Source organism: Sinohyriopsis cumingii, chromosome 1 (assembly GCF_028554795.1).
Source record: "Sinohyriopsis cumingii isolate HCF-2022 chromosome 1, ASM2855479v2, whole genome shotgun sequence".
Taxonomy (NCBI): Eukaryota; Metazoa; Mollusca; class Bivalvia; order Unionida; family Unionidae; genus Sinohyriopsis; species Sinohyriopsis cumingii.
Window position 1 is genome coordinate 16,602,428 of NC_142961.1, and position 14,304 is coordinate 16,616,731.

A 14,304-nucleotide genomic window follows, 5' to 3' on the forward strand; every position below is an offset into this window, starting at 1 on the left:
TCATTGTTGGGTTGAGACAAAAGTAAGCACGTGATATCCATTCACATATTCAAAGAGACGGGCGGTAATTCCTACATTTACTTAGGTTTCCAAACAAATGTGTGGTTATGAGAGGCCAGGGGTCTTAACCTGGCTAGAACGTAAATTTGTAACCCAACAATACTATTAAATTTAGATAAATACACAAAATAGTCTCCTTCTACTCAATTTATCCTCCCACGTGACTTTACACCTCGTGAGTGTTTATCCAAACACGCAGATATACACTATTTTTTCCCTTCCCTTCTTTTTACAAACGTGTTTAAAAGTATAAGGGAACAGTCGATATTTGCTGGGTGGATAGGTTTGGTGTAATTTCTCCGTTAAAGATTATAACACACATGTATATAAATGTGTCCATTTATTTGCAATATAATTGTTTGAAATTAATTAAAATTAATTAGCTAAGCTTTATGATTTTTACTTAACCTACTTTCCTTAGAGAAATTGTACGTATCCAGCACATCACCTATAAAGTAGGGGTTAGGGAGGTTTGGGTCAGGTTGATCGCTACATTTTCCCCGGATAAGCTGAAGTGTTTACGATCTGTCTATATGCACGGGATCAGTTATCTATGAATCAAACTAATTCGTCGAGGCATATCGATTATATATACAATATATAATGAAAAAACACTTGCTTAAGGAAAATAACGAGCTAAGATATTATGAGATTTATGAATCGTTGGAATGGTTTAAAACAACATTTCAACGTAAACACTAATGAGCTTTGTACCGACATGTGGAAACTGAAAATTTTAAATTGAAAAACTTTAATTTAGCAAGAAATACTTAAATAGTCATTATTAACATCGTTCATGTTGTCACTACTACTCTTTCTTTGTAACTGTTTTGCTCTACTGTTCACAGACGATAAGAGCTTACGAGATAGACTGTTTTCCGTAAGCCCGTTAGCACATGTTTGTTATCACTATTGCTACTAATCTACTTCGAGGATTGCCGTGAAACATCAGTCCATGGTCAAATAGGTCCTAAATTAAACCGTTTCGATATCCAACATGGCCGCCACAATGGTCATCTTGAAGTTGTTGTTATAGCCACTCCTCCCGAATGAGTGGTGAAATCTACATGGCATTTTCAGTAAATAATTTCCCATGATGTTTAGTTAGCCTAAATGAAAACAGTGATAATCTGAATTCTAATATAGCCGTTATAACGGCCATCTTGAAAATCTTATCGCTACTCCTCCTGAATGAAACGTAATATTACCGTGTTTTTTTTTTTTTTTTATTTTCTTCAGAAGGCTTCTTTTGATAACAAGTTGATCCTAAATGAAAATTTTCCCGATCTGAAGTCCAATATGGCCATGGTAGATGCCATCTTGAAACTATTGTTGTCACTACTCATCCCAAATGAATGGTTTTCTTAACGTAAGTTTTTATTACACAACTTCTAGAGATATCTGGTTGATCCTATATGAAAAATGTGCCAATCATACATCCAATATAGCCACCGCCGTGACCATCTTGAAAATCCTGCTATCACTATCTCTCCTAAATGGACGCTAATATCAACATGGGGTTTACACCAAAAAACTTCTTATAAAGACCAGTTCGTCGTAAAAGAAAACAATGCCAATTCGACTAAATATGGTTGTCTTAAAAATCCTGCTATCATTACTTCTCCTGGATAGATGTTTATGTCGGTATTGTGCTTTCACCATACTACTGCTTATGATGTATGGTTGGTACTAAATGAAAATGATGCAAATCTGATATCCAACATGGCTTCGATGGTACCCACACCATGGTACCCATAATGAAAATATTGTCATCGTCTCTACTCCAAAACGGAAAGTCACATCAATATGAGTTTTCCACTTGAAGACTTCTTATGGTAACAAAATAGTTCTTGTTGATTATTTACTCTCACATGTATCACTTATCTTCCTAAAATGCATTTAAATATATCCCTGTCTGACATCAACCTCTTTTTTTTACCTACAATTTATTGAAATCTACTAATTACATCCAAAAGAAAACTATTTTAAAAAAATGCCGTCTGAACGAGTTTTAAAGTAGTCTGAACGAGTTTTAAAGTAGTCTGAACGAGTTTTTCGTATGAAAGAAGTCTGAATCCTTTGAACGAGCTGCAAATTTATCTGAGCAATATAAAATCTCATTTAAACGATTTTAAATGTCATTTTGAATAGTCTATCAATTCTTTTATAAACGAATCTCTAAGTCTTTTTAACGAATGGGGAACTTATTTTAAGGCCTTAACATCTCGTTTGAAAGACTTTTCAAACTCGCTTGAATAAGTTCAGAATTCATTTAAACCACTTTAAATAGTTTATAACTCCTTTGAACGAGTTTTCTATAACAGTGTAATTGACGGTGTGTGTGTGTTTGCCAAAATAAATTCATTAGTAGGTTTGGACTAACGATCATTTTATAATATAACGACATTGCGCCCATTCGATATTAAAACAAATATAGAGGATGGGGTGGATGGGTGGATTACCCACAAATGACAGAGGTTTCCGAACAGTTTAGTATTTCTTAGCGTCTCAGGAAACTGTGATGTATCTTTGGTAGCTGGTAATATCTATTGTCACATTGATACCACAATACTAAATCGGTACATTAATCAACTTATTTCGGTGACATCGAGTCCCCAGATATGTAAGCACCAAATCGGTACATTCATTAAATTTCTTTTCGTGACTTTGGTATCAGTGGCGTCACGGGGGGTGGGGGTGGGGTGCGGACCGCACCGGGTGACACCATCAGAGGGGGTGACACCAAAATGACTGTCTATAAAGTATTTGAATTTTTGTGTAGGAAGGAGGTCCATGGGGGGCGACACTTTGAGCTACCGCATTGGATGACACCAACCCTAGTGACGCCACTCACTGGTATTGTAAATATATATGCACTAAATTAGTATATTCATTAAATTTATTTTAGTAACATGGATATCGCAAATATATAAAGCACCACATCATTCAATTTCTTTTAGTCTTTATGACACTGATATCTGAAATATACAAGTACTAAATCTGTGAAAGCATTCTGTTTCTTTTAGTGTTTATGACACTGATATCTGAAATATACAAGTACTAAATCAGTTTCTTAGAGCTGAAGAAGACGCACACGTTTACATTAGTTATTTTCTTCCGAATTCTCCTGTAAATATTCGTACGACAATATTTCCAGTAAAAAGTTTCTTTCACATTTAGTCTTGTACTTTATTTATCAGCGTATATTCTTATATATTCTGGCGCATAATGAGCCGGCAGATAAAACCTGGAAATTATAACTTGAGCTCGAGTTTGAGCTTAGGGATTTTGTTCGACTACTCACAAATGTCTTCATTTTTTAAAGGTCATTTCTGATTGGCTGATAGTGGAAATACAATCTCATACTCAAGCTCTGAGTTTTATGCTCTCCGTTGTGAGCTGAACAAGAGCTGGAGACCAGGTTGATATTAATAAAGGGCAGTCTACGGTCAGAGATATTCACGTCGACATTGGTAACTATCGCTTTATTGCTGTTACGACTCTATCGTCTTAAACTATGTTATAGAAAGAAGCGAAACCAACAAATTGCTTTGTAAAATCAAGAAATATTTTTTTCTTTCTAAGTGATAAAGTAGAGATCAAAGAGGACCATACAGTATTATGAATTAAGTCCCCAAAAGTCATAAATGTACTGTCACAAGTCTCAAAGTATACGATGATCAAAATGAATTATACTATTCCTGAATGTTTTGATGTATGCACAGTGATATACTCCAGAGTACGTTTAAATCCCCAAAGGAATATTTTAGTTCAAAAAGTTAATGGGCAGTTTTGTAATTCCAATAAATAATATATATATATATATATATATATATATATATATATATATATATATATATATATATATATATATATATATATATATATATGAATTTTACTTACCCTTAGGCACAATAAAAGTTCTGGAAAACCCAAATATCCGATGAAATTTTCCATCAAACAATAAACATGTTCGCTTCTAGAACATTCTAAGTTCGTAAATAAGGTTACGTCTGAACTCAGATTTGAATAAATATATTGCTTACTTTCGAAAACCAGGCAGGCAAAGCATGACAATAGTCAGTTATGCAAAAACTCTACTCTCCAAAACGGACAAAGCTCAAATACAGAAAATAAATTAAATAAACATAACAACTGAACTAGCTTTGTCTTTATTTACTCATATATGTTAGACGTCATCCAAATAATAAATACAATGTCAACTCAAAATATTGTAATTATAAATAGTTAATTATTAATCCATCCATTTTGGTGCAGTTCGTGACATTGCCGGGATCAACCGCAGTGTTTTGGTTATAAATTTGTTAATTACCGTTAAACACAAAGGCGTTAAACACGAATGTGATACATTACATTGTTACCAATGAGATGGAAGTTTAGAGACCATGGTGGGGAAATCACTTGGGTCCCAATACATGCGTTGATTATAGAGGAGAGGGGGCAAGTGAATTTGTTTTAAAAATCAAGATTAACTATGTTGATCAGATGCCACAAAGGCTTCGGTAATTTGCAAGTTCATTATGCCATGAAATCATTGATTTACATATTTAAAAAAATTATATGATGCCGAAATATATGCTAGATATGCAGTACCTGCAGCTGACGTTGGCACCGCCATCATCACTACGTCACATTTTATTAACGACATCATCATTGATTTAATGAAGTGTTTTCAAGAAATTATATATCTACTGGGTTTTTCAGCAGCGACTGGATTTATTTAAAATATGTGTTATGGGAAGATTTCTTATAACGTTTTATGAAATGTCTTTAGACCCCAGAATTCTTATTATAAAATATTTTGACTCACATGTGTCTTTCACACGTGGTCAGAAAGACTGATAGAGTTCACGTTAACTTAAGAGGCGTCACTCCAAACAGTGTACATCTTTTCCACATCATTTGGGGATGGCTGAGAGAAGTTCCGAATTGAAAGTAAAAATAGGTGGACTCTCATGAAGTCTGACGGAACGAACTTTATTAAATTTATTGATATAATCAATTACATTCTAGATATATAAATATATCTACATAACTCTACATTTTAGATAAAATAAATACATATAAAACTAAAATATTCCTTCAAGCTTACCATCTTCATACAATTCTAGAATATATGTCTTTTAGAAAACAATGTTAATAATTAAATATCGAATAAAGTAACAACAGCCGAAATGTTTGAAAATTCAATATTTTAGACTAATGCAACAATAATTTTGTAGAAAAGTATTTTACTGAACCTGACCTAAAATACCCAAAAATTATACTTTGTAACTTTAAGAATATTTTATTTGTAAATTAATTATTACTGAGCACGAGGGTGGACACGAACTCGTCTTTGCAATGGTCAATTCTATGATTACAAATAAATATAAATTCTTAATACAATTTAACTTTCCAATACATGATAATAAAAGAATATTAAAAGAACACAAAAATATTCCTTATTGGATCTTAGACTGAATTGCTACCAAAACACATCACCCTAACGTCTAAAAACATTAAAATTCCTATATTGCTACCCTAAAGAAAATCGTGAAGTCTGACGGAATAACTAATTAGGCAGAATCGCATCTCGCTTAACGTATCACGAAACAAGGATATCCCCTTTAATGCTTTGCTCATCTTATAATCGCTGACTGTGCACTTTTTCAATCTCCGCCTGATTTCAGAGTTCATAACCTTTCTAATACATGTTCTCTGGGTTTGCGTACGTCATTACAACAAAATTTCGCTGTAACATTTATTTTCCACGAAGCACGTGTACTTTAAATTACATCGTCAGCAGAAAGGAATTGTGCTTGCTCAATCAATCTTTGCATTAATGTTACTGAATCTAAATTTGCTGACTTAGAAGATAGGAGAAAATGTACAATGCGTTTATCAATGCGAGGGATTTTACAATTCCCACATACAAACCACGATCTTTATTGAAATAGTACATATTTGCATTTTTAAAAAAATGCTTTTAATACAAATTGCTATATAAAAATGTCAATCCTGACATATGAATTTATTTAAAAAGTTTACGTCATCCCACGTTTTCATGTTTTGGTTCCGTTTGTTTTCCAGTGTGACATATACCTTTTCGTGAACGAAATTTTATCCCCAGTAAGAGGCTCCGGGTGGCCGAGTCGACTAAAGTGTTTGCCTATGCCCATCACAGCCATCTTACTTCTGTCCACGTGACTTCGAGTCTCCGACTCCGTTTATGTGGGTATGTGAGAAAACTTGACAGTAGCTTCCAGAAGGTCGGCAATTCTTCTTCGGGGATATGCCGGGTTCTTCCTCCACCAGTTAAACTGGGCAAAATGTATAGGCTATCTAGTGCTGAAGAACGGTGTTAAACCCTCAAAAAAAAAAAAAAAACAAGAACAACAACAACAACAAGAAGAAGATTCAAAGTAACAATACTGTGCTCAGTGTGTTGTGTATATGTTTCATACAAGCGTTTGTATTCCTTTCCTATGATATATCCTGTTTGTTGTGTGTGTGTTTTATACATGCATCTGTATTCCATTCCCATGACATTCTGTGTCCTGTGTATGTGTGCTGTAAACTTGCATTTGTATTCATTTCCTATGACATAGTCTGTGTGCTGTGTATGTGTGTTTTATACATGCATTTTGTGTTCCAATCTCATAACATATTCTGTGTGATGTGTATGTGTTTTATACATGCATTTTTTTCCTTTCTCATGACACATTATGTGTGCTGTGTATGTGTGTTTTATACAAGCACATGTATCCTTCCCTATGACGTATTCTGTGTGCTGTGTATGTGTTTTACACATGCATTTTGTGTTCCTTTCTCATGACATATTGTGTGCTGTGTATGTGTTTTATACAAGCATTTGTTTTCCTTTCTCATGACACATTCTGTGTGCAGTGTATGTGTTTTATACATGCATTTGTTTACCTTTTTCATGACATATTCTGTGTGCTGTGTATGTGTGTTTTATACATGCACATGTATCCATTCCTATGACATATTCTGTGTGCTGTGTATGTGTGTTTTATACATGCACATGTATTCCATTCCTATGACATATTGTGTGTGCTGTGTATGTGTGTTTTATACATGCATTTGTATTCCATTCCTATGACATATTCTGTGTGCTGTGCATGTGTGTTTTATACATGCATTTTGTGTTCCTTTTTCATTACGTATTTTATGTGCTGTGTATATCTTTTCTTTATGTGTTTATGTTCCTCTCTCATGACATTTTGTGTTCTGTTTATGTGGATTGTGCTCTTTTTTCATGACATATTCCGTATGCAGTGTATGTGTCTTTTTATCTGTATCCTTCTAATGAAATGCTTCAATGTACTGTTTGTGTTTTATGCATGCATTTTGTGTTCCTTTCCTATGACATGCTGTGTGTTATGTGTGTTTTAAACATACATTTATGTTCATTTCCTGTGGCATAGTCTGTGTGCTATGTGTCTTATACATGCATTTGTGTTCTTTCCACAATTACATTATGTGTGCAGTATGTATTTTATACATGCATTTGTTCCTTTTCCATGATATATTCTGCATGCTTTGTTGGTGTCATTTATACATGCATTTGGATCCATTCCCCATTACATAATCTGCGTCCTGTGTCTGTACTTTATACATGCATTTGTGTTCCTTTCCTATAACATGTTCTGTGTGCTGTATGTGTCTAAGCATATATTTTGTTCTTTCCCATGACATATTCTGTGTGCTGCTTGTGCGTGTTATACATTTATTTGAGTTACCTTTCCATGACATATGAAATATAATGTATTGATTAAGACATTTATGGCATATCTTCCATGCCTCTATTCCTGAATGAACATTTTGTTCTAAGAATCGCCAACTATTTAAATACCAGCGAGAAATATAACATGCTTCGCATTCTGCTAATTCACAGAATTGTATAGTCTAAATATCGCACACATTGTTTAGAGATGGCTAAGTCCTTATTTCTATAGTTTGTCTTTCTTGCATCTTTTGCATTTTTCTCCTGTTGAGTAGGAAACCATGACAGCACTAGGGATGTTACCCAAATTATTTCACACCTGGGGAAAAAAAAGTCTCTTGACAAGTATGTAATAGTTCAGAAGTCTGGATGAAAATCCCTGATTCATGTGTATTGTTTATATTTTTAAAAAATCACTCTTAAACATATACAACGACCATATTGTGGGTAAATAAATCTACCTAATGGGCAACTAAGCTTTACAGCTTTAATCAACAGAAACGTCTTAAGTACTAAATTATATTTCATGACGCAATTGTTTCAAAACGTATTGTACGCCTTCAGATAGTCCATTTAGTATTAATGCATTTGATAACTAAAGCAGCTGTATTTCTTTAGTCGTCTTGTATACATGTACCATTCAATAATCAGTACATACTAACGAGACTACGGGAATAAGCCTGCATATTGTTATCACGCTTCAAAGAACACAAAGGCGCACAGCCCGATGGTTTTCAATGGTATCGCCCACTCCACTACCTGTATACACATGAGACGTATTCCACGGACAGGTAGAACAGCATTGTTGGAAGCTTTTCCGACATTAACGAGGACTACAAACAGCTGTACCGCAAGTGTTTTAGTATCCGTTGTCAAGTACCTAAAAGCCGTATCAGATGTGCAAAGGGCGGAAGATTTGCACATCAATATATCTGATGAAGCTGGATGGAAGAGTGTATTCTTAGTGATATGAGATTCTGTGTAGGAATATTCCAGACCACCTGCGGACTCTTAACTTAGTTTGCGTTCTTGCGAGCCGTTAACTCTTGACTGATTTTATTTGCGTATGATCTCAGGTGAAAACACTTAAAAGGTGTTGAAAGTGTCATGTCGATGTAAAAGGTAAAGGTTGGTGAAATACCTTTAGATATGGCTACGGCAGAGGCTGAGTCAGTTAATAGGGGCTACCAAAGGCTGTCGGTCCTTTTTCGTCCCCGTGTTTTAGATGGAGACAAATGTTTTAGATGCAAGGAACCGGTATACCATGCGGAGAAAATTGGCCCTGTACACGAGGTTGTGTTTCACAGGAACTGTTTCAGGTGCATTGAATGCGGACAACACCTGACCATTAAGAACTTTTGCGTCAATCAAGTAGAACCTAAGGATAAAGAAGTGTATTGCCAAAATCATTACCCAAGAATTGGGGCAGCAAGAATAGACGATGCATCTTTTGGGATCAGAGGAGCTGTGATGGCCCAAAACAACTATCGCAGAATGTCAAAGAAACTGGACCCACAGGTCAGGAAACCTGGAACAGTTCGAATCCCTAATATTGATGTCCAGGCCGTTGCAATAAAAAGGGTGCTTGCTACCCCTAAAGCACAAGAGTACACCAGAGCTCAGCTTGAGCAGGTGCGGGTTAGTCTGGGTCTAGAGTCAGTGAGCATACAACAAGACGTACAGGCACAGAAAATGAGAGCTAATTTTCAACCCAAGGTATGTAAATGTTTTTATTCTCTGTTCTTATGGTCCACCACGCATATGATAGGGGATTTACTCTTGTCTATACGTCCGGTCAACATTTTAAGTTGTAAGCCTTATTGTGGCTCATATCGGCATTTTTGCCTCAACATATTTACACGTCAGCATTACATTTTAGCCCCGATATTTCTAAAGACAGATTTTTTAAATATAAAGCTTAGATTCCCATTATAAACATGCTTGACCAAAACATGCATTAATCAGGAAATATCTGTCGAGCGACAAAAGTTGACAGAATAATCCACAATGGTAACTCTTTTTTGCGATATTATTGAAGGACGTACAAACATTTAAATGACAACTTATAAACAAGTTACAGGCCTTGAGTATTATTATTTGTCACGACAAAAATTGTCCGTCTTACCGAGTCGATGATTGTCCAGATGTTCGTATTTGACATGTGAGGTAACAATAATACACACGGTTACAAAAGGTATACAGCATATTCATCTTCTTTCTCTTCCTCCAATTACTTGTCACCCCTGACTCTCCACCTATTCCCTTCTTTCTCTCTTAATCCGTTATTACCCCCTCCTCTCTTAACTATGTTTATGCTGCGCCCATATTTGTTGCTACTGTTTATATCAACACTGTCGTTCATTTACAATCACCGCTACCAAAAAACCTCCAAAAAAAATAAAAATACATTATTCTTTCTCCGCGGCATGTACTCCATTTATGGCATAACATTGATTTAACTCAGATTATTTTACTCTAATTGTATATTTTTATAAAAATAACAATATTGAATTCAAGTCAGTTTTTCTTACATGGCATACACAGTTGAAAGAAGTGAAATCGACACAGCTAAGGTGAATCGATACCTATATGAATTAACGTAATAATAGATCAACAGCGTTAATTTTCGAACAGATAATAGGACAACCTACAGAAGCAGCATTTAAAACGGCTGTTGCATGGGAACATTTGTGAAAGTTTTTGTAACTTTTCACTCTCACAAAGGTAAAAAAATAGGAACATTTCAAAGACACAATCATAATTACAAAAGCAACAGAAAAGCAGTATGCAGTATACACCACTTGATAAATGATAATTTATTTTATAAAAAGTCCCATGTTTTTGGTTCATTATAAACATTTATGTGGTAATTTGTTTCTCCAAATATTAACAGAGCTTTTAGACTGAGAAAAAATGGATTGGAAGTCATAGGGACGTACTCATTGTGTTGAGATTTTTTGTTAGGTATACCTTTCTGAATGAGTGATGAGAAACAAACCAAACAATCGCAAAAATGTTAATAACCAGCCCCCTCTTTTTTAGAATAATCAGGTCCTTTTTTTTTAGAATAAACGGCCATTTTGATGTGATGTTCAGTGATACTAGCCTCTCCCTTTTCCATATTGTTTGCCACTATTGACTTGCCCTCAATTGCATATCTTCTGTGCAGCAGACCGTATGAGCTGTTTTTATGTGGAGATCACGTTAAAAAATTCTTACTAGACTATATATTTAGTGTGACATAATCAATTCAGCTGTCACGTTCTCTCCGAGTCTGTCGATTCAGTACTGCAATTAAGACCTTTTTTTACCTAAAATTTGGAACAATCAGATTTAAAATAGTATATATATAATTCGTATCAGTTATTCAATATTACAAGAAGTAGAATAAACAAAAGGAAATACATAATTACATCCAAGACTAAATAAAATAATGTGCATTTTCTGAACCTGCAATGCAGAGGGGAAAAGAAAAAAACTATCACACTTTAGTGCCAAAAACACAGTACGAGCACACAAACAACTTTTTAAATCAGTAAGAACTTGAGAATGAAAATAGTGAGAATTAGCTGGACTGTTAAAAGCAAATTACCCTCGTGTTATTTCCACTTGAAAATGTTTACATAGTAAAAACGTCTGTTTGGTTTTCTGACAGAACGATATACGTTAGTAATGGAAGAGAATTAGAAAATGAATATGACATCGACGAATACATATAACCAAACAGTAAACTCGACAATAATATTCATGAAATCCAAACACATCGAAAAAGTAAGCTCAACAGTAATGTATGTGAAATCCAAACATACACACATCGAATTAGTAAGCTCGACAATAATGTAAACATATTTCAATTAACCTATAGATGGAATCGATGCATCGGATTGCCTTGTATATACATGTATAAAGCACGCCCAGCTATATATAATGTACACCCACGTCGGCCGTCTTCTTAAACGCCAGCAGATGTGTGTCTATTATGTTTGCTGGAAAAGCACGAATATATTGTGCGACGTAGACTAAATTGATGACTGGCGGAACAGGCGACGGAATTCATAATCTACACTGTTCATGCTTTTATGCGTGCTATACATTAGCAAGTACGATATAATATCATAGATCTATCAATAATACATGGCTCCAACTAATTATGTTTCGACAATCAGATACGCTGTATCACCTGCTGGCGTTTTCAGGTTTCTAATCACCAGTAAGAAAAATTGGAACTCCATTTTATACGTTACTTATATACCTAGCTTCAGACAATTCCCAGAAGTTAACATTAGTTATAGAATGCAAACAAATGGATTCACTGGCGTAGCAAGAAATTTTTCTCTATTCCCACAAAACTTATTTCTGAGGTTACCTCCCAATTTAAAAAGAATTACTATTCAGAATAATTGTGCGTAGTTGTAATATTTGTATAGGATCAAAGGAACCACACCATCCTCGCATTTTATTGCCAAAGTTGCTCTAATTGGCAGGAAATGCCCTACACTCTTTAAACAACCTATCAGCATAGTTAACCTACCCCACACTCTTTCGACTAAGTCTATTACCATAGTTAACGCACCACACACTCTTCTGACACGTCTATTATCATAGTTAACCTACTCCACACTCTTTTGACAACCTCCATCAGCATAGTTAACATATCCCACTCTCTTTCGACAACCTCTATTACAATAGTTAACCTATCCACACTCGTTCGATAACCTCTATTAGCATAGTTAACATATCCCACTCTCTTTCGACAACCTCTATTATAATAGTTAACCTACACACACTCGTTCGATAACCTCTATTAGCATAGTTAACATACCCCACACTCTTTCGACAACCTTTATCAGCATAGTTAACCTATCAACACTCTTTCGACAACCTCTATTAGCATAGTTAACTACTCATCTGTCATGTGGAAATCTGTTATGTATATTTAATTTGAATTGTTTGTTGGGTTTTTTTTCAATGACTATATGACATGTATATCTGTATTACCCAATTCACCTTAGTCCAAAATCAAGTTAATGATCTACTTGACCAGTAACATTTATTTTGTAAACAATCTAATACATAGCTAATGTTTCTCTAATGTTTCTCTATGATTATAAATTCATTGTAACCTTGTTTTCTTCAGATCAGTATTAATTATAAACCAATTCTCTTCAGTTTGAGTTAAAGATTCAGGCTTGATTCTGACCTTAGAATGTTCCAGAAAATAAATTCTCCATTAAGTTGATATATTATTTCCAGACAATTGTAATTGCACCTTAGGGCAAGTGGAGAGATGTATAAACTTTCTTACTTGAAAAAGTACTGATTCTTGCCTTAACATCTGAAGCGGAATCAGTCTTATTGTTTTGTTGTTTTTAATTTGGGTGGATTTATTTGTTCAAATTACTACTCACTGGAATTACAAAGTGCTCAATAATATTCTTGGACAAAAATATTCATTTGGATTTATAGTGAAATCAGACAATGACATTTTTGGAGTATATTATTGTGATCCATCCAAACATCACTACATTCCAGAGCATTGACACATTAGCACGTTCGAGACTGCATGCACTTCGACACATTCAGTATTGGAATTTATTTGGAAAACCACTGGAATTCAACAGGAACTTCATACATTTGGACTTGTAGCTTTCAGGACTATTCTGGATTGAAATCACAATACTTTAAGTTCTTTTTTAATTTTTCACTTTGTCTTCTAGGTAAATAAATTATTTGTTGAATTTTACGAAACTTTGTGGTTTTCGCGCTTTTATGTTACTTAGTTTAGGACCGTAGAGCCTTAATATCACACAGACGCAGACCATCTTTGAGTTTCACAGCGTCTGCATCCAGTTTGAAAGCAGTGAATTGATTCAACATGCAAAACTGATGAACTAAAGAAACTGTCAAACACTTGCATCTAAAAATTCTCCAAATGAAAGAGAATTCAAATTACTGACACCGAGAAAATCATCCAAGACACGTGCACGAGAATATAAATGATGTGCATCCATTAATAGGACAGTATGACCACATGTCATGCGGCATCTCGTGGCATTTTAATAACTTTCTTTAAGATAGCTTTGTAATTGATCAAAATAAATGTCGCTTCAATAAGTACTTAAAATGTATATAGTTCCAGTAATTACATAAAATAAATACATGTTCTTTAAAGACATACATTAAAAGCATAATCAGTATTGGGAGAGTTTATCTTCTCTTGCGAGCTTGAAAGACCAGCGGATCCTACTCGACCTTTCTCTTCTCTCGCGATTCGCCAATATCGAGATCACATTCCAGGTAATACAGCTATAACACATACACATTCCAGGTAATACAGCTATAACACATACACATTCCAGGTAATACAGCTATAACACATACACATTCCAGGTGATACAGCTATATCACATACACATTCCAGGTGATACAGCTATAACACATACACATTCCAGGTGATACAGTTATACCACATACACATTCCAGGTGATACAGTT

At 34.7% G+C, this 14,304-nt stretch overlaps 1 protein-coding gene across 1 annotated transcript in view; it reads left to right on the forward strand.

Moving 5' to 3' along the window:
- Positions 1-8,525: 8,525 nt before the first annotated feature.
- LOC149806485 (hillarin-like) overlaps positions 8,526-14,304 on the forward strand; it is an 87,769-nt gene continuing 81,990 nt past the window's right edge. The window contains exon 1 of the mRNA XM_089953729.1: positions 8,526-9,526. Within this exon, the coding sequence (XP_089809855.1) occupies positions 8,960-9,526 (567 nt within the window). The 5' untranslated portion in view covers positions 8,526-8,959. The remainder of the gene's footprint in view (positions 9,527-14,304) is intronic.